A 21,871-nucleotide genomic window follows, 5' to 3' on the forward strand; every position below is an offset into this window, starting at 1 on the left:
TCAATTCTGTTCTATAAATAGCCCATGTACCCTAATAATGTCCTATAATGAAGAAAAAAGGCATTTACTGCATTTATTATGCATAAAGCACAGGTGCTGAGCTGGGGATATAAATAGAAAAAGTACATAGTGTTCTTCTCAGCTAATCTATGCAATAGTTAAAATGGCATTTAAAGGTCTTCACACCTTGGCTCCTTCCTACTTATCCATCTGCTTACAATCTAATGCCCTCCAAGCAAGCCACAATCCTGCTGTCCTGGAACATTGGCAGCTCCTGGTCTCCCATACATACTTGTGTCTCTGCCCTGGCTGTTACCCAGAAGGCTTCACTCACACCTCTGACTCTTAAGCCTCCCTGGCTTACTAAATTGTTCAAGTACTACTTCCTTGACCTTCCTTTTTCACTTCTCCCACTATTAATGCCTTCCTCTTAATGGGTGTCTTCCATTTAGTCTGTATTTATTGTGTATATTCTAATTTATAAATGTTGTCTCCCTCGTTAGAATGTAACTGATTCACTGATTCAGGGTCTTCTATTAACTGACTGTGTGGTCTTAGGTAAGTCACTGATAGCCTCTCTGGGCCTTAAGCTGCCTATTCATGTAGAAAATGAGGAACCTGAATTCCAATTTTACAAGGATAAAAGGTATCCCTAACTTCTTACCCTGGCATCATATTCAAGAACAAAAGGTGGAAAATCAATCTGTTCTGGAGATATGGCAGCAAATAGCTGGTGGAGGCTGTCCACATGGTGGATCTTGTCCTTTAGTCCTGAGACAGAAAAGGTGGTGAAAAACCATGTTGATACCTATTTGATAGGAAAGAAAAAAAATTAAGTTAGTATCTGCTTTTTTAAAAGAGCATCAGATAAAATCAATCATAACCAAGATGAAAATTCTAAAAAGACAAAAACAGCCCTGTTTTAAAAATTGTACCTAGGTAGGTATGGGTTTGGGGTTTTTTAAAAGACCCCTGAAATTGAGGGTATTAGAACTGAGCCAAAAAGTGGTAACCAAAATTAGCCAGTTAACAAGCATTTATCAAGCACTTACTACATAGCAGGATCTGTGATAAACACTGGGGATACAAAGAAAGGCAACATGGTCCTGCTCTCAAGGATCTCACATTTTGATGGAGGAAACATGCAAATATCTACGTACATACAAGATATATACAAAGTAAATGGAAGGATGGACTGGGAAGGCCTTCTCTAAAAGGGGATTTGAAATGACTCTTGAAGGAGTCAAGGGAAACTAGGAATTGAGGATGAGGAGGAATAAAGCAGGAGAATATTCAAGGCACTAGGTAGGGGGTAGAGAAAATACAGTCAAGAGACTGAGTCCCACTTTTGGATGTAATCAATAGTATCTCTGATCTACTATGTGACCCTAAGCAAAAAGCACTTTACCTGTGGGGGTTATCAGCTACCCCCATTTGGCAAATGGATAGAATGCATCTTTTATTTTTAAACACTCTTTAAAATTTTGGGTGTGTAGTTGTTCTTTGCATTTACAATATTGTAGTAGCTACTATAACTATTTTAGCATATGAAGACTTTTTTTTTTTGATGACACTAAAATACTGCTGGTGAAGCTATGAAATGATACAACTCTTTTGGAATTATGCAAATAAAGTGACTGAAATGTCCATACCCTTTGAATTAGAGACTCTGTCTCTATCATTCGATAACATCCCCAATAATGACTATTGTCATTCTGGGGTCATTTTTGACATTTTACAGGGTGTGAGGTGAAACCTCAAGTTTGTTTGTTTGGATTTGCATTTCTCTTATTATTAGTGACTTGGAGCATGTTTTCTACTTTATCAAAGTGCTATCAAATTTTACTGTTTTTGAATCTCCCTTGTCTAGTCTGTTCTATTGATCTATTTTTTAAACGAATACCAAATGGTTGTGAAGATTGCTGCTTATAATATAGTTTGAAGTCAGGAAGTGCTATTCCCCCCCTTTCCCTGTTTCTTTTCTTTTTAAAATATATTTTTAGTTATTTTGTTAAATATTTCCCAATTACATTTTTAAAAAGATTTTAACATTAATTTTAAAAAATTATGAGTTCCAAATTTTCTCCCTCACCTACCCCTTGAGAAGGCAAGCAATATGATACTGATTATACATGTGAAGTCACACAAAACATTATGTCCATATTAGCCATATTGCAAAAGAAAGCACCCATACACACACACACACACACACAAATAAATAAAGAACGTGAAGGAAAAAAGTATGCTTCAATGAAATTAGAAGTTCATCAATTCTTTCTTTGGAGGTGGAGAGCATTTTTTTTATCATGGGTCTTTTGGAATTGTCTTGGATCCTCATCTTCATCAGAGAAGTTGTTTTTCACAGCTGATCATTACAACAATATTGCTGTTACTGTGTACTAGGTTCTCCACACTTCACTTTTCATAAGTTCATTTAAGACTTCTCAAGTTATTTTGAAACCATCCTGCTTGTGATTCCTTAAAGCTTAGTAGTATTCCATCACAATCATATACCAAAACTTGTTCAGTCATTCCCTAATTGATGGGCAGCCCCTCAATTTCAATTCTTTGTCATTATAAAAGAAACTGCTATAAATATTTTTGTACAGAGAGGTTCTTTTCCTCTTCCTTTGATCTCTTTGGTATACAGACCTAGTAGTGGTATTGCTGGGTCAAAGTATGCATAGTTTTATAGTCTTTGGGGCATAGTTCCAAATTGTTCTCCAGAATGGCTAAAGCAGTTTACAACTACACGAAAAGTGCATTAGTGTCCCTATTTTTCCATATCCCCTCCAACATTTGTCATTTTCCCTTTTTGTCATGTTAGTCAATCTGTTAGGTGTGAGGTGGTACCTCAGAGCTGTTTTAATTTACATTTCTCTAATCAATAATGACTTAGAGCATTTTTTTTGTGTGACTGTTTGATTTCTTCTTCTGAAAATTGCTTGTCCATATCCTATGACCATTATCAATTGAGAAATGGCTCTTATTTTTATAAATGTGGCTCAGTTCCCTATATATTTGAGAAATGAGGCCTTTATCAGAGAAACCTGCTTTAAACCGCCCCCCCCCTTCCTGCTTTCCATCTAATTTAGGCTACATTAGTTTCATTTGTGCAAAATCTTTTAAATTCACATAAACACAATTATACATTTTCCTGCCCTTAATCCTTCTCTATCTCTTAATGATCAGAACTCTTCCCTTATCCATAGATCTGATGGGTACATTTTTCCATGCTTCTCTCATTTTCTTATGATATTGACCTTTATGTCTAAATCATGTACCCATTTTGACTTTATCTTGGTATACAGTGTGAGATGTTGATCTATTCCTAGTTTCTGCCAAACAGCTTTCCAGTTTTTTTCAGCAGTTTTTGTTAGATGGTTTATTCCTGGCATGGAAATATGTTCCCCTAAATGCTGTGGAAACAAAGAAAAGCAAAAAACAGGCCCTGTCCTCATGAGGCATATATTCTAAACACATATTCTACAGCATATAAAGATCTAGTGCCTGCATGAAAATGATCTGGGGATCTTAGTTGGCAGCAATTTCAATGTAAGCACCAGTGTAAGATGGTATTTGATTATACTCAGTTTTGCTGGATATGTGATTCTTGGTTGTAATCCCAATTCCTTTGCCATCTGGAATACCAAATTCCATGCCCTCCCATCCTTTAATGTAGAAGCTGCTACATCTTATACTATCCTGACTGGGGCTCCACAATACTTGAATTCTTTCTTTTTGGCAGCTTGTAATATTTTCTCATTGACCTGGGAGCCCTGGAATTGGCTGTAATATTCCTGGGAGTTTTCCTTTTGGGATCTCTTTCTGGAGGTGATTGGTGGATTCTTTCAATTTCTATTTTGCCTTTTGCTTCTAGAATATCAGGGCAATTTTCCCTGACAGTTTCTTGGAAGATGATGTCTAAGCTCTTTCCTTGATCATGGTTTCCAGGTAGATCAATAATTTTTCAAATTAGCTCTCCTGGATCTATTTTCCAGGTCAACAGGTTTTCCAAGAAGATTATTTCATATTGCCCTCTATTTTTCTGTTCATTTGGATTTGCTTTATTGTGTCTTGGTTTCTCATAAAGTTACTAGCCTCCATTTGTTCAATCCTAATTCTCAGGCAATTATTTTCATCAGAGAGCTTTTTTAATCTCCTTTTCCATTTGGCTTTTCAAGCTGTTGACTTTTTTCTCATGTATTTCCTGCATCACCCTCATTTCTCTTTCCATTTTTTCTTCTACCTCTCTAACTTTATCTTCAAAGTCCTTTTTGAGTGCCTCTATGGCCTGAGACCAATTCATATTTTTCTTGGAAGCTTTAGATATAGGGGCTCTGAAATTGACATCTTTCTCTGAGGGTGCACATCAATCTTCCTTGTCACTAAAGAAACCTTTCTCTGTTGGCTCATCTTACCTTTCTTTTACTAGACTTTTAGCTCCTTAAAGTGGGGCACTGTTTCCAGGCTGCAGTATCGCAAGCTTCAGAAGTCCTAGGTGGTATGATTTAAAGAGGATCAGGTTTTTCACTTGCCTGCCTGGCCTGTTCCCTGGTCCGTTAATGACCCCAGACCAACTTGCTAATCAACCAGCTTTGTGTGCTGTGGTTGTCAGCTCTGATGAGTCTGTGCCCCTCCCCCACCTGGGCCACTGCTACTCAAGCCTACCTCCTGGTTCCCAGCAGGGGTGAAAAACCCAAGTTCTGCCTTAGCACCAGCATAGACCCCTGTAATCTCCCCCCTGCCAAGGGCTCAGCCCTCTGACCAGACTGTGAGCTTAATTCCAGATGACACTGGTGTTTCAGCTGATTCAGAGGCTCTGGGTGTCTCCTTCTCTGGTGAGGCCTTCCTGGGACTGGATGTGTGTCAGGGTGACTGTGGGGTTGAGCTCCACTCCTGTTGCCACATAGCAGCTTCTTCCTTCCGACCTCCCAAGCCACCTTTGGTTGGAAAATGATCTCAGCACATTCTTCTGTGGATTTTGCTGCTCCAGGAATTGTACTATGGCATTTTGTGGATGTTTTTTGGAGTGACTTTCATGAGTTTGAGAGCTCACTGCCTTTCCTCCTAAGATGGTACTTGATAAAGGCTCATGTGATCTTGGGCTGCATGGCATAGCTCCATGAAAAAGGCAGTGACAGTCCCCATTATACTCTTCCTAGTTAGACCACCTTTGGAGGCCCGTACTCCATTCTGGATGTAGGAAGGACAATGATATTCTGGAGAAGGTCCAGAAGAGGATAACTTCCCTATCATGGTTGGTGCTGGTCTTCTCACTTTTCTACTACACCTTATCCCCCTCTTACTTCTTGCTCTGAGAACAGTGATGAAATCAGGACCCCTATTGCTTCTGGAATGGCACGTCAACAGCAGCCACATGACATTACTCACCACTCCTATGACATCTTCTAGAAGCACTTCCTCTATAAGCTCCCTGAGGACAGAAGTGTTTCACCTTTTGAATCTGACCCAGAGCACTTAGGCCCATAATAAGTGCTTCATAGATATTCACTCAGGCAAGAATGGGAAATTGTGTTAAAATGAGAATTTCTGTTAACAGGGGGACAAAACATTATCCTGCAAGGAGCGCTAGACTATTTAGGAATTCTTAGACTTAAACCCAACCACAACCCTCACTGTGTTAACATGAGAAAGGAACTTGAGCTCACTGCACATCAGTTTCCTCATCTGAAAAATGGGCTTCCAAGGGTTGTTCTAAAGTTCAAACTGAGAGAATGTGTGAAGTGTTCTGCAAACCTTAAAAGCACAATTATCAATGTGGATTATTAAGTCTTCGAGAACATCTTTCATGAATTACCACCTTATAAAGAATAAAAATGACAAAAAACGACTAACACAAAATCTAATGAACATAATCCACTCTTACATTAGTAAGTCAAAGTGAGATTCAGGATATCTATCTTTTCTTTAATCAGTCCTGTCGTCAGTACAGGATGCTCCCAGGGAGGAACTCTTCTATTCATGCAGATTGGCATCTTCTCTGCTACTTTTAATCTCAAAGAGTCTTGGGGGGTTGAGGTAGGAGGGCGGGGATTAAGAAGGACCAGAAAGGGACCCGGTGGAATTTTTTCTCCCTCTCCTCTAACTGTTCTTTTGTCATTTGAACTTTTTGATTATTTGCGCTTCGGTGTTAGGGAATTCATTTTTCAATTGTGTTTTTGTAAGGGTTAAGTTAAAATCAATTTACAATTCAAAGGCCCATATCAATTAGCTCTTCCTTTGGCCCACTATTCTCCAATATTTTAATTTATGATTTGGATGAAGTCATGAAAGGCATGTTTGTTAAATATGAAGATGACACAAAACCGACCAGGATAGCTACTATGATTGATGGCAAAAGCAGGATTCAAAATTATGTTAATAAGTTGGATTGCTGGCCCCAAATCGATGAGATGAAATTTACTGGCACAAATACATAGTCCTGAATTTTGTTTTAAATAAATTAACTGCACAAATAAAGGAAGGGGGAATTCTTGGGAAAAAGAACCAGAGGTTTTAGTTGACCAGAAGCATAATAAGTGAATAGTATGATGGTGCTATTGATAAAGGTAATATAAGTATAGTGTTCAGATAATAGTAACTAACATTCTAACTGTACTCTGAATTGGTCAGATTACAACTGCTTTGTGCAATTAGGTGTCACTTCTTTAAAGGAAACAGTAAAAATATGGAATGTTAAGGATCATATAATTTTTTATGATCTCTATGTTTACCTGTGTCAAAAACAGGCTGATTAATTCTTTTGCCAAGGAAACCCATGAAACAAACAAAATATAGAATGACAAGAAATACTTCATAGGACACTTGACTATCTCTTATGAAATTTATATTTTAACAGACAAGATACTGTTACTAAATCAGCTATCTATGTATAGTCCTATCACTGATTTGGTAGAGAAAGCATAAACATCAATACCAAATTGTAAGAATAAAATAAGAAGTTGAGGCACAAGTTAAATGAAGTATTAATAGTGAAAACTGAAAAATGGATAAAAGAGCAGATACTGATTCAAACTACTACCTCTTACCAAAGAATCAAACATCCCTATGCTGAGACCAAAAAAGCCTAGAAGCTGCCTTAGCTAGAAAACACTTTATCTCCTTACCAGATGGAGGGATATGACAGCCAAGGGGCAATACCAGTTTAGCATATAAATCTGTTTATAAAATCTTAAGAATGGTTGAAGATTTTACAGTACTGCTTTATAAAATAATGAGAAACAGCAGAGTTAACAAGTTTATGAAAAGCAGAATGACAAACCCAATTAATCCAGATTATCCCAAGCAGACTTAAAGGTTGAAACTGGAAGGCTAATGAACAAATGAAAAATAAAAAATATTTTTCAAGACTTCTGTAACAAAATCTCTTCACCACACACAAATTTGGCCTCTAACATTGAAGTTCTCTATATAAGTAGTATAAATGGAACTAAAGAAAATAAGAATGGAGAAAAGTAATTAAATCAAGTATACATAGAAATAGTCTGTATTAATTCTAAGCTTCCTCATCTGTGAGGGGGTTAGGCTGGGCTTTTTTTGGTCACAGATCCCTTTAGCAGCTTGGTGAAGCCTATGAAGCCTTGAGAATGTTTTAAAATTAAATACGTAGGATTACATACTGAAATCCAGTTAACAAAAAAAAATTTTTTTTACAAGTTCATGGACAGGGGAAGCTAGGTGGTGCAGTAGATAAAGCACCAGCCTTGAATTCAGGAAGACCTGAGTTCAAATCCAACCTCAGACACTTGACACTTACTAGCTGTGTGACCCTGGGCAAGTCACTTAACCCTCACTGCCCCTCAAAACCCCCCTCCAAAAAAAACACAAACCAAAAAAACCCCAAAACCAAACCAAACAAACAAACAAAAAAAAACCCACAAATGAATAGACATCAGGTTATGAATCCCTGGCCCATTCAGCCTCTAAGATTACTTTCAGCTCTAAATCTATTATATAAGACATCTAAAAGAGAGAGAACCAAAAACTTGGAAAAACAAATTTTGAAAGGGATGACTAGGAAAATATTAATAATCACTAACTCACATACCTATTTTTCTAACACGGCAAAATTTTATAAGGATAATCTTTACATCTCTGAAGAGCACCCTTGAAAGTGAAGGTTTACAAAACCTTACAGGAAGTCTTTTGCAAATCATACAACTGCAAACCACATCTTCATGGTCACACAACTGACTGAAAAGAGGAGAGAATACAAGACTCCTCCATGTTATCTGCTGAGTATTTTTAAAAAGCATCTGAATAGGTAGATCAAAATTCCACTTTAAGGGTTCTCCTCCAACAAAGTATTTGCTGTGCATGTCAAAATCACACAAGATTCCTTAAAAGATGAAAAGGATAATTTTGTTTGATGGTCCTTATTGATGATGCCATTAATATCAAGTAAGGTATAAAACAGGGAAGGAAAAGACTGAAAAAGCCATTTATTCTCCTCATGGAAGATGTTTGGTGCAAAGTCCAGAATGAAGGGGGATACCCTAGAGATGGGGGCGGGGGTTCTTCTGAGTGCTCATGTTTATGCCTGACATAGTGCTCACTGTGTCAAGTCCTACACCACTACAGTCTTCTAAATAAGAGCCAGAATTAGAGAAAAAAAAATTACAAGTCTGACTACAATAAATATTTCTGAAGTCCAGGGTCAGATGTCCAAAAGTATAGGTGATTATTCCAGTTTAAAGGATTAAAGAAATCTAATAGCTAACATTTATAGAACTTTTAGATTTACAAAGCACTTACCATACGTTATGTCATTTAATTCTAATTACCTTGTGAGACAGAGAATATTATCTCCATTTTACAAATAAGAAACCTGAGGCTCAGAGAGATTAATGATTTGATATTTCCTGATTACCTCTCCCCTCTATTTTATTTAACTACTCTGTATAATATATTATTCTGTTATTAATAACATACTGCCATATTTTATAGATATATTAATACACCATTCTATATAACACACACAGTAACAATGAGATATTGATAGCATTATTACATACTACAATATTATATAACATATACAATATATACACAATATATTATACAAAGTAGTTAAACAAAATATAATTAGGGAGAGAGGATATTACTTGTTGAGGGGAGGTAAATGAAAACATTAATCTCTCTGAGTCTGAGATTTCTTATCTGTAAATAAAATATAAATATACATACACTTTATAGACACATATATACATACATATAAAGTAGTTTTTAAAAATGTAATTTGGGAGAGAAAATGCTTCTTTCTAAATATGTATGTATGTATATGTGCATGCATGTTTGTGTGTAGATATGCATGTATACTTTGTGTGTATGTGTATATATATGTGTGTATATATGTATATATACACACACACAATTTTTTTTGTACCAGTACAAAAATACAAATGCATAGGTGTAGACACACGTGCGCGCGTGCACACACACACACACACACACACACACACACACACACACACACACACTCTCTCTCTCTCTCTCTCACCTGCAAACAAGGATTGTTTCATTCTTTGTACTCACATCCCCACAGCTCCCACTATGGTTTCTGGAACACAGTAAGTACTTAATAAATTCCTATTGATTGACTTATTTGTCTTACTCAGGGCCAGAGAACTACTAAATGTCAGAGGTTAATTTAAACGAGTCTTCCTGACTCTATGCTTAGCATTCTGTATATTCTTCAATGTTGCCTCTCTAACACTTTAGTGTCTCCAACTTTGTAATCAATCACACAGATTCTTATATGTAGTTTTGTGAATTATTTCCAACCTCAGGTTCATGATATGGAAAACACAATGTCATTACTTGATTTTCACTCACAAATACACAAGTTGTCATATAGATGTCAATTATCAGATTATGCATTAAAGAGAAATAGTCTAACAGCAGGGAACCAGTACAAAAGTTCACTTAAGAAGCAAAGGAAAACAAAGTGCCAATTACAACAGTAATAATAAGAAATATTTCAGTGTTCAACATAGGCAGATAACATGTTTAATATGCCCAATTTAATCAACTGACAAATATATCTGTAGGTATATATATATATATATATATATACTCTACCTTTGACCGAAATGTTGGATGGACAAAATAAACTGCTTTCAAGTTCCTCTTGTATCTGATTTAAAAAGAGAAAAAGACCAGTGAGTCACATAAAATTGTTAACTATCTTCTTAAATATTTTAAGACATTTAAACACTGAAAGAAAAAAACTTTTCATAGCTCTGGCTCACATCACTGAGATTCAAGCCAAGGCTCAAAATTAATGATATGGAGGGATATTTTGAGATCTTTTTGTCCCTCTTTCTGCCCACCTCCAACAGGTACCCCCAGTCATAGACACTTTTCTATATGTAGAAGATTCTACTTTGTCAAACTCTAGTGTGAATGTTGCTATACTTAAAGAGGTATAACAGGCCCTTAGAAGGCTTCTGGTCCCAATCTCCTTCCAATGCAGGAATCCTCTCTATAATATTCCTGCCTTGGATCATCTGTTTCACCACTTTAAGTAGTGAAAATCTAGACATCTCCCAAAGTATGTCTCCTTAAAGTCAGTATAGCTTGTTCATACATAGTTGTTTCAGGTTGTCTTCCCATTAGACTGCACTCCTTGAGAGTAAGCATTGTCTTTTGCCTTTCATTGTAACTGCAGGTGAACACAAGAGTGCTTAATAAATACATGCTGAATAATGCTAGACATAAACGATAAAATTATAATATGACTTTATAATTGCAGTTTTAATTTTTAGTAAAAATTCTGGATTCTATGTTGGGAAGAGGCCCTCATATTAAGGGAGGTTAATGCAATCTATGTGATATATGCTTCTTTCTTGTCACACGGAGGATATAAAATATTTAAGAGTACAAAATAATATGAGATCAGTTCATGGGAGAGAGATAGAAAAGGAGGGAGAAAGAGGGAGAGAAGGGGAGAAAGAGGAGGGAGGGAAACAGAGAGGGAGGAAGACCGAGAGAGACAGAGATAGAGGACCACTGTCCAAATAACCCTCCTTCCCCTTCCTCATTAAAAGTAAAATGAGACTAACTTGATATCAACAACATCATAGAGTTTCTTCAGAAAGTCAGAGTCCAAGTGATTGTACTCGCTAGTAAGTGTGTGAAAGTATACTAAGACATATTCTTTTACAGCAATGTGATCCATTACATGGATAAAATATAACAGAGCCTGAAAAAGATAGAAGGGGGAAAAATAAGGGTCATTTTTGAAACAGTCCATTTCAAAGAATAACATGTACTTAAAAGTCTTGAGGTGTTATCTAGTATATATCTCCTGTCATCCCAATTAGGCCAATAGGAATCAAGCTTACTTTTAAATCTCCACAAGGAGAAAACTATTCCAGTGTTTTAACAACTCTCATATATACTACTACAATGTATTTCTTTTTAATCTCTTATCAGTGTTGAAATAACAATTCCACATATTTGAAGAATTATCAGATCCCTAACCACATTTCTCTTATCTAAGGTAACTAATTCTACTCTTGCCATTTTCCTACAGTGTATTATTTTTCTAGTTCTTTATTACCTCTTAAACTTTCTCCCTTTCTATTAGGTGTCCATATGACTCTTATGTGACCAACTACTACTATGAAAGAACATACTAACTGGCATCAGTTCATTTTGGGTCTGGCTTTTACTTAATACCTTTAATAATGACATTGAAATAAAATGTGAACCTGAAGATCCTAAGTTGAGATTTTTAATACTTTAGAAAACTAGGATTTGAAGTCACAAAACCAAATTAAGACAAATACTCCATCACAAACAGGATGTAATTTAAAAGACACTAGGATATTTAAAATGAGTACAAAGACAACATAGGTAGGCATAGCATAATATGGGGTGACTTACTAGCGTAAGAAAAAACAAAAGGGTTGGCAATTTAAAGGGGTTATTGTGAATTGGATACTGACTAGTTATGTTTTTGTTAGCCTTTTGTAACAAGAAAAGATCAAACAACTAGCCTGGAGGAGGGGAGGCATCCTATTAACAGGGCAGAATATTGTAGACATTGTCAGATAAAGTCTCTGTATTGGCTTCTTTTTCAAAAGGGAGAATTTATTCTGGAGAGCACAGAAAATGACTATTTTGTAAAGATAAATGCATTGATAAAATTTTTTAAATGTCTATGAAGTCAAGTTTTCAATATGTATATTATTTTGTCCAAATATGTGAATTTTCATCAGAAATTCAAATATAAATTTAAAATAATATATTTTGGATTATTCATATATCTAGTTCCTTTTCATTTGTTTGCATTATTGAGAGCTGATCATATATCTTCTAAGACAATAAGATCTGATTAGATGGTAAAATTACAAACCAAAAAAGAATCTAACATAGGCTTGTTTTCTTATTTTAATAGCAAAGTAGTTGCATTTTTATATATAACATAGCAAATGTCGTCATAATTCAATTTTCATTGTAGTATAACATCAAACTTGACATGTTTACATACACAAAAACTATTCCTCAAAGAGACAAACAATGCTACCTCGCCATGTAAATATTACAAGTAATAAGTATATAATTTATAAGTCATATATTCTCCATAAACATCACTTTTAGTTAAAAGGTAGGATCTTTCTGTAGCTTACCTTGTCCATGTCTATTAATGTTACAGGAATGTTTCTTCCAACCACCACCATGACTGTGCGACCACAATTATCTACACCTACAAATGGGGAATTATGCATTAACAACAAAAACAACAACAATAAGAAGTTAGTATTTACACAGTGCTTTAAGACTTACAAAGCGTTTTATGCAGGCTAACTCATTTGATCCTCACAACAATCCTGTGAAGTGGGTGCCACATCAAGTTTGCTTGTACATAGTTGTTTTCATCCTGGGTTCCCCATTGGATTTTGTGCCCCTTGAGAGCAAGGACTGTCTTCTGTCTTTCTCTGAATTCCCAGCATATTTTACAGAAGAAGAAAATGAGGCAGAGAGAGGTCCAGTGATTTGCCTGGTGTCATGAAGCTAGTTTGTTCCGAGGCAAAATCTGAAGTCAACTCTTCCTGACCCTAAGTGCTATATTCTAACCCCTGTGCTGTGGAGCTGCCTCAGCAGCTTACTTTCAGCTCGTTACTGCTTTGAGGATGAACCTTGTTTCCTCTGATGCAACCCTGGAGTGTGGAAATCGTCCTGAGCTCCTGAAGGCCAGGGTAGCAAGACACAAGCTCACTCAGGTCTGGTCAAGCCAAAAGGCTTCAGTGTAGACTCTTATGACAGAAGCCATGCCTGTTGTCTAAGAGGCCAGACTTGCTAAATTTCCAGATGCTCATCACCTGCTTCAACATACTGCCTTTTTTGGCCACAGCAACTCACAAGGATCACCTATATATTTTTTTTTTCTGAGGGGGAGTGCAGTTGTGATCTGCATTTGGAAGAAGAGCCACCTTAAAGTTGAAGATTATGCCCCATCAACTGTAAATTACACTTCCAGGTAGAGTGCAATAGTATATAACTTAGTGGATTCTTCTAATTACCATCTTCCATTAACTGATATTCTTTAGACCAAAGTGTTTAGGAGCCAAAGGCTTCAAGTCATGTCAAACATACAGGATTTTTAGAATGTCTAAATTGTTTAGGTAATCACAGAATTTCACAGTTGTAAAAGGCCTCATCAGCCATTCAGACCAATTCATTCCCAAAGGACACTTTCCTTAACATCTAAGTGATTGGCCAGCCTTTGTCTGAAGGCCTCCAAGGAGAGAGCACCCACTAGTTTCTGAAGCAGTGGTTTATTTTGCGATAGCTCTAATCTTTAGGACATTTTTCCTTTTCTTGACCAAACATTTCCCTTTTTACAATTTGCACCAACTTCTCTGGGATCCTCCTTCTAGGGACAAACAAGCTTCTCTAGGCCGAACACCTTCATTTCCTTTAACCAGTCCTCACAGGGCATGAACTTGAAGGTCTTTATAAACCTGGGTGCCCTTCTCTGAACACTCCAACATATCAATGGCCTAATTAGGGGGCCACTCAGAAATGAAAACAACATTCCAGATTTGGTCAGATGAGGGCAGTGTACAGCAGAACTTTTGTCTTTAATCCAGTCATTCAGTCATGGTTGACTTTTCGTGACCCTGTGGACTAATGTCAATACTGTCCAGGGGGTTTTCTTGGCAAAGATACTGGAGCAGCTTGCCATTTTTTTTTTCTCCAGCTCATTTTACAGATGAGGAAACTGAGGTAAACAGTAACTTGCCCAAAGCCACATAGCTAGTAAGTGTCTGAGGCCAGATTTGAACTCAGGAAGAGGAGTCTTGCTGACTGTAGGTCTGGCATTGTATCCACTGTGCCATCAGACTTCATACTTATTGCTACTAAAATTTCATCTTACTAGAGTTAGCCCAAAGATCGAGCATGTCAATATTTTTTTGGATCTAGACTTTATCATATAGTACACGATTTGTTCCCCCCAGCTTTATGTCATCTGCAAAATTAACATGCATGCCATGTATGCTTTCATCCAAGTAATTTACTAAAAAGTTAAATAGCACTGGAATCCCTCAGGTACTTCACTGGAGAGCTCCTTTCAAGCTGATGTGAAGCCACTAACAACTACTCTTTGGATTTAGGCAACTGGTAGTGAATCTATCTAACTGTATCATTTAAATCTCTCCATTTTTTCCACAAGAATAACATGAGACTTCATCAAAAGCTTTGTTAAAACATAGGAAGCTGGGGCAGCTAGGTGGCACAGTGGATAGAGCACTGGCCCTGGAGTCAGGAGAACCTGAGTTCAAATCCGGCCTCAGACACTTAACACTTACTAGCTATATGACCCTGGGCAAGTCACTTAACCCCAATTGCCTCACCCCCAAAAAAAACCCAAAACCAAAACCAAAACAAAACCCCAAAACACATAGGGAAGCTACATCTCCAGAAGACCCCTGACCTAACAATTTAGTGACCCTGGTAAACATGAATTAAGTTCAGTCTGCTATAAATTGTTTTTGCTGAACCTTTGTTGGGTGTTTTTGATCAAAGCTTTCTTTTCTAGATGTTCACGGACCATCTTTTTAATATGTTCTTAGAATTTTACCAGGAATCAAAAGTAATCTCTTTGTTCTAACGTCTGTAGACTGTTCTTTTTCCCACTTTGGAAAATGTGGAATTTGCCCCCTTCAGCTCTGCAGTACCTTCTTTCCTCCATAAGCTTTCAAATGTCACTGACAATGGCTTAGCAATCCTATCTGCCAATTTTCAGCATCCAGGATGTAACTCATCTGGGACAGATGCTGAACTCATAGTAGCCTGAAGGCCTCTTACTATTTCCCTACTTATCTTGAGGAGTGGCTTTCCATCAGTCACTTTTGTTCAGTTCTTCCCAATTCAAGTCAATCTCTATGGGAGGGAAAACAGAAGGAAAATAAAAAGTAGACAGCCTCCTTGTGCTATGAGCCCAGTGTGAGAAAATAATGGGTTTTGGAAAGCCCAAAGGCCCAGCTCGAGGGGAGATTATATTAAGATTGATTGGATTGACTTTTCTGATTAACTCACTTAAAGTTGACTGAGGGCCTACTGGCCCTGGGGGGGGGGGGGATGTTCTCTGAACTGTCATCATTCATCTGACCTCAGGCATGTTCTGCTCAAGGACCACCCTCAAGTGCAGTGAACCAATGGATGTGGGTTATACTAGCCAATGAGCTTGAAGCAGTGTGCAAGGACCGCCACTCCTCCTGAGGCAGAGGAAGCTTCCACCTGGTCTCAGTTTGGCTCTTGGACATGCTGGTGGTGGAGGACTTGGAGGAAGAAGCAGGCCAGGCTGCAGCTCTAGGCTAGAAAGGCCTTTTCTTAACTTTCTGAGCCAGGTGTTCTCTTTTTACTAATACTTGGTATGCACCAATAAATGCTTAATGCCCCAAACTGGTGCTAAAGCTTCTAATTTGTAAGTAACAAATATATTAAAAACCCCAGCTCATTTTCCCCACACTTGGGATAGTAATAGGGCCACCACACATATAGTTCTCCTTGTCACACCAGCCCCCCCTGAGCAGCGGTTAGGGGTTCTTATCCTTCTCTGAGCATCCTTGGCTTTCTCTGACAATTGCTCCCTAGAATAAGGTGTAGTCTTCCAAATACTACGTTTTCCGCAGGATCACCCATGTTATTTTAATGAGCTACCCTGACCCGTCCCTGCTCCAATCTTCTGTATGTAGCCTTTTAAAATCAAAACTGGGGAAAAACAAAGCTCTGATGGCCGGTGTGGTCCCTGTCTGCCCATGATGGCCTCTTCATCCCTATTCCTCTTTTGCTTCACTAGAATCCTTTCTATCATCTTTATTTTGGTATTCTGAAAGACTCTGAATCAGACAGGGATTCCAAACATAGATTTGCAGTTTTAGGTCTATGAGTGCCTCCTGTTCAACAGGACTACGCCAAAATAACTTATATAAGTCTAAAATTCCTGATTTGTGACCCAGGAAAAGGTGGCACTTTAGATAAAGTAGTTATTATTAAGTGTTATCAATGACAACAAAAAAGTTATTAAGAAGGTAAAACAAAGCAAGGAATGAAAGAATGTAAACTCTGAAAGATGCGAATGAATATACTTGAATATTAAAAACCAGAAATTTATTAAGATGGAAACATAAAAATCCAAATCACAGAAAAAGTATAAGAAAGAAAATGGAAAGTATCTATTAGAATGGTAAAAATGTCTAATATTAAAAGAAAAAAGGAGGGCGATAGAGGCACTTATAAGAGAATCTTCTAACAACATTTCTCAAAGGTTCTAGGTAGAAAAAGCTTTGAATTTATCAATCAATCTATTTTTTATATAGGATCTGTATTTAATTGGTGTGAGGAACTTCCAGTGAGGAAACCCATGTACCAATGTTCATTTGCATATTCTCTGCGACTTCTAGAATGTTTCCTGGGAACATTGAAAGGTTAAACACTTTGGCTCAGGTCACACATTCAGGATGCCTCATCCAGGAAGGGGCAGGCAAGGTGGTGGAGTAGATAGAGAGCTGGGCCTGAAGTCAGAAGACCTGAGTTCAAATTTGACCTTAGACACATTAGCTACATGATCCTGAGCCAGTTACTTAATCTCTGTTTCCTCAGATTTCTCAATTATAAAATGAGAATAACAACAGTAGTCAGTTGCCAGGGTTGTTGTGCGGATATTTGAAAAGCACTTAGCACAGTGTCTGGCATTTTAGATGCCATAAAAACAGTCGCTATGATAATGATGATGACAATGTCAAAGGCTGAATGAATGTGAACCCAGATATTTCTGACTCCAAGGCAGACTCTCTATCCAACGGTACCTTTCATATTCTGAATAATGTTTTAGTTAAGGGAATTATTTTCCTTAAAAATAATTTAAAATTGTTAGCCTAGGATAGCATATTTAAGCACTAGAAAGGACCTTAGATACAATCTACTCCAATATCTCTTTTCTCAGAAGAAGAAACTAGGGGCCAGAGAGGCCCAGTAAGGTCACACAGCTAGTAAATAGCTGAAGTGAAATTTGAATCTGCATTTTTTGACTTTAAATGAATTCTTCTTTTCACCAAGCAACCACCAGACAGTGGGGTCTTTACTTTGTAGTAGTTTCTTATTACCTTGCTATTCATTTTCATAAGAATCTGAGCATACAAGGCACACAGAAAGACAGGAGTGTATTTTCAAGCCTGAATCCTATGATACTATGAATAATAGAAGGAACAACAGAATCAGGTATGGTTGCTTAAGAGGATAAATACTGGTACCACCCAGTAACTACTGGCTTGACTTAAAGCACATTTTGCAGGCTAAATCTGATTTGAAGGTCAAAATGATATACAAAAATCAGGCACAAGGTTCAAACACTGTAGAGATAAATGGGAGGAAGACCTGAAAAAAATTAATAATCAATAACATTCTGGGATCTGAACTCACCATGTACCTAAACTTACCTGTTTGGTACAATGCTTTTAAAGAAGCAATATCAGATAGATCCTCAGCTCTTGCTTGACACAGCCAGCGATTATAACTAGAGAAATAGATATATTCCCATTAGTTTGAATATATCCAATAATAGTATATACTAAATTTACAAATGTTTCCCTCAACTAAATGCTTCCCCCTACCATGCTCAAATTGCTAATAAAAAAAAATATTCCTTAGGAAAAGCCAAAACTCCAATGTTTCACAGGAATGATTATGAGATCAGAGGATCAGAGAAGGAAGAGATCTGATATGTCATATGTTCAACACTCTCATTTTACAAATGAGGAAACTGAGACCCAGAGAAGGTGACTTGTCTCAAGCCACAAAGGTTAAAATTCCAATCCAGATTCTCTAACTACAAATACAACATTCCTCCCAGGCAACCAAAAGCAAGCATTCTATGCAATGGAAAAAAGTTAGACACCTTTCTAGTAAGATGGGAGAAAACAGGAAACTCATTAATACCAGTACTATTCAACACAGAGCTAGAAATGCTAGCTATAGCAATAAGACAAGAAAAAGAAATGCTGGAGATAAGCAGATGCAGAGAGAAAACAAACTTTATCACTTTCTTCAGATGACATGATAGTATACTTAAGAGGACCATTAAGAATGAATGAAAACATCAACTAAAACATTAGTTGAAATAATAACTTCAATAAAATTGCAGGATATAAAAAAAACCCCACACCAATTATCAGCATTCTTATATTATGATCAAGAAAAGCCAGCAAAAAGAGCTATTTAAAAATCCCACTATTAAAAAATCCCATTCAAAATAAACGCAGAAACTTTAAAATACTTGGGAGTATATTTTCATATTTAAACAGGGATTATAAGAATTTATATGGAACACTGCAGTAATAAAGACAGACCTCTATACACACACCAATATGTATGCATGTATAGGCATGTGAATATATATGCATATATACACACACACATATATATGCATGTATACACCTATATGCATATATGCATGTATGTGTGTTGAGAGAGTTAATTTGTTTTTTTGTTTTGTTTTTTTTGCAGGGAATTGGGGGTTAAGTGACTTGCCCAGGGTCACACAGCTAGTAAGTGTCAAGTGATTGAGGCTGGATTTGAACTCAGGTACTCTGGAATCCAGGGCCGGTGCTTTATCCACTGCACCACCTAGGTGCCCCACAATTTGGGTTTTTGAAAAAAATTGCTTAATGGGGAATAGAGGGATGGACAAATTTTTTTTTTTTAAGTGATCTGGAAAAAACATGGGAGGGAAAGCAACGGAGAGGCAAGCCAGGTAGTCAGCAGTAACACATAATAAAGTAATAAATAATAAAGTAACAAAAATATCATATAGGGAATGTCTAATCAGAAAATGACATAGACAAACCAAGTGTGAGTGCTACAGTGGTATTCATAGAGTGTTAAAAGACCTGGAACAAAACCTGTTAGGTAAATCCTTTTTGTAAGACTGATAGGAGGATGTGAACAAAAGTTGAATGAGATGCCATGGATGGTATGCAATGAAACAAGCTAAAGGGAGTACCCACGATGATGAGCTCATAGTAACTAAAATATTAATCCACACAGATTGGCTTCTATTACTTGCCTAAAAACTTTACTGAGTTTTGGGGCAGCTAGGTGGTGCAGTGGATAGAGCACTGGCCCTGGAGTCAGGAGTACCTGAGTTCAAATCCGGCCTCAGACGCTTAACACTTACTAGCTGTGTGACCCTGGGCAAGTCACTTAACCCCAATTGCCTCACTAAAAAGAAAAAAAAAGAAAAAACTTTACTGAGTTTTAACTAACATCTTCCTATGTACAATATCTATTGTACTACACTATAAACACTATTCACATAGAGACAGTAGTTAGTGAAGAACTTTAAAAGTGAAAAATATTTAGATGAGCAGTTCTGAACAATATTTCTCAGTGTGGTAGAAGCAATGATATTATTAATACTAGTGCAACATAAACCCATTTCTTCCAGCCTGCCAGTCTCAGCTGCATTAAGACCACTGACAGAAAGTGAGAAATTAAAAGGTGGAGCAACAAAATGATTTTTAAAACAAATTGAGTGCTAGGCTAAATGGCCTAGGGACAAACTCTGGCTAAAGGATCATTCCTTTGGCATGTTTCTAGTCTCTAAAGTGACAAATGATATAAACCAGAGCCATCAGGCTCTTGAAACTGCTAAGAAGTGCCAAAGGAAGGGAAAAATGATGACACAGAATACATTTCAGCTGAGAGTCTAAAAATCCTATTATCAAGAAAAATGATTCCCACTTTGCTGATAGAGAAATTAAGCACTAGGAAGTAAGTACAATTTGCCCCAAATCATGCACTTAATCACCAGTACAAATGGATAAAACCTCTAAGAACTTAGATTTATTCCCTGTAGATTTATAGATAACATGCCCAATTCCTTCAGCTGTTGAAAAGAAATGGTGCTTAGTAAAGTCTTGTAGAGAAATACATATGATACACTACAAAGTGTGATTTATGATGCTGTGAACTTCCATGTCATTAAGTTTAAAAGGAGCGAAGAAAAATCACTACTACCAGTCTTTGACAAAAGGATCATGTTTTGTGTGGCCCAATCTAGTCCTGTTAATGATAAAATACATTCATTTCTTCTAAGAAAATTACTAATTGTAATTAGCCATAAAAGTATACAATAGTAAATAGTGATAATAGTAAAAGTTGTAAAGGAATAAATAGTAAAAGCAATTACCAGTTACCAATTTTATTTTGGAGATGAAAAAATTTACATTTTAGGAAATTAGAAAATATTTGGGATAATCTACTCAGATACTGTCAACATCACATATCATTACTATTCAAATCTGACATTTATTAAGCATCTATTACATTTGTGTCTTGATTAGCATGAAGCACTATTTGAAGTTATAATTTTACATAAAATATGGTAACTGGTTCCAGGCCAATGGAAATATAAAATGTGCATTCAAATGCTTTAGAAGATTCCTTATTTGCACTAAATGGGACCAAGCTATAGATGCTAGGCAAGAGCTGGGCCTTAGTGGACAGAGCACCAGGATCCAAGTGAGAAGAATCTACATTCAAATGCTGTCTTTGACATACACTAGTTGTTTCGCAAATCACTTAAACCCATAGGGCTCCAGGCAAAACAGGCACCAACTTATATTAAAAGAAAGGAAATCTCCTCCCTAGAAATTCCTAACACCAATGACATTTTAAAATCAGCTTTTCTTTAAAAGGGAAAAGAATGATAATTATTAAGAGAAACTATGTATTCTCTTTGGCGATGGTGAAATGGGACATAGTAGGTACTTAAATACTTGCTTGACTTTAGGATTTAAAACTAGCAGGGACAAAAAGGGTCATTTGGTTCAGCCTTTTCATTTTACAGATGGTCAAGCTAAAGTTCAGAGAGGTTGTCAGTCAACAAATCCAGAAGCATTTATCAAACACCTTTGACTACAATGTCAAGCGCTGTGCTAAACACTGGGGCTAGAAAGGCAAAAAAGGTCTCTTCTCTTAAGGAGCTCCCAATCTAATAGAGGAGAGACAAATGCAAACAACTATGTACACAAAAAATACACACTAACAGGAGATAATCTTGGAAAGAAGGCATTAAGATTAAGGAAGGCTGGGATAGGATACTTGAAGAAGGTGGGATTTAAGATGGGAACCCAGGAAAAAAAACGAAGGGGGAGAGAATTCGAGGAAGAGGGGACAGTCAGCTAGTCACTGAAATTAGCACCAAAAAAAAAAAAAAAGAAAGATCTATAATACATTCTATAATCTCAAAACTTTGAAATGGGAAAACCACACAAGCAGAGGGTCAAAAATGCACCGTTAACTATTAGCTTTTAAGTTGAAGATGGTAACAAGTTTT

General features: G+C 36.9%; 1 protein-coding gene across 4 annotated transcripts in view; it reads right to left on the minus strand.

The window, feature by feature from the left end:
* The window catches only part of GDAP2 (ganglioside induced differentiation associated protein 2), a 66,249-nt gene that overhangs the window by 17,368 nt on the left and 27,010 nt on the right, over window positions 1-21,871 (minus strand). For all 4 annotated transcript variants that reach the window (XR_006356378.1, XM_044003160.1, XM_044003158.1 and 1 more), the window contains exons 9-13: window positions 17,973-18,049; window positions 12,657-12,733; window positions 11,085-11,224; window positions 10,102-10,156; window positions 665-808 (exon numbers count right to left, since the gene is read on the minus strand). Coding sequence is in view for 3 of the 4 variants with exons in the window: in XM_044003160.1 (XP_043859095.1) it covers window positions 665-808; window positions 10,102-10,156; window positions 11,085-11,224; window positions 12,657-12,733; window positions 17,973-18,049 (493 nt within the window). In the remaining variant the exon portion in view is untranslated. The remainder of the gene's footprint in view (window positions 1-664; window positions 809-10,101; window positions 10,157-11,084; window positions 11,225-12,656; window positions 12,734-17,972; window positions 18,050-21,871) is intronic.

The sequence above is a fragment of the Dromiciops gliroides genome, chromosome 4 (assembly GCF_019393635.1).
Source record: "Dromiciops gliroides isolate mDroGli1 chromosome 4, mDroGli1.pri, whole genome shotgun sequence".
Lineage (NCBI taxonomy): Eukaryota > Metazoa > Chordata > Mammalia > Microbiotheria > Microbiotheriidae > Dromiciops > Dromiciops gliroides.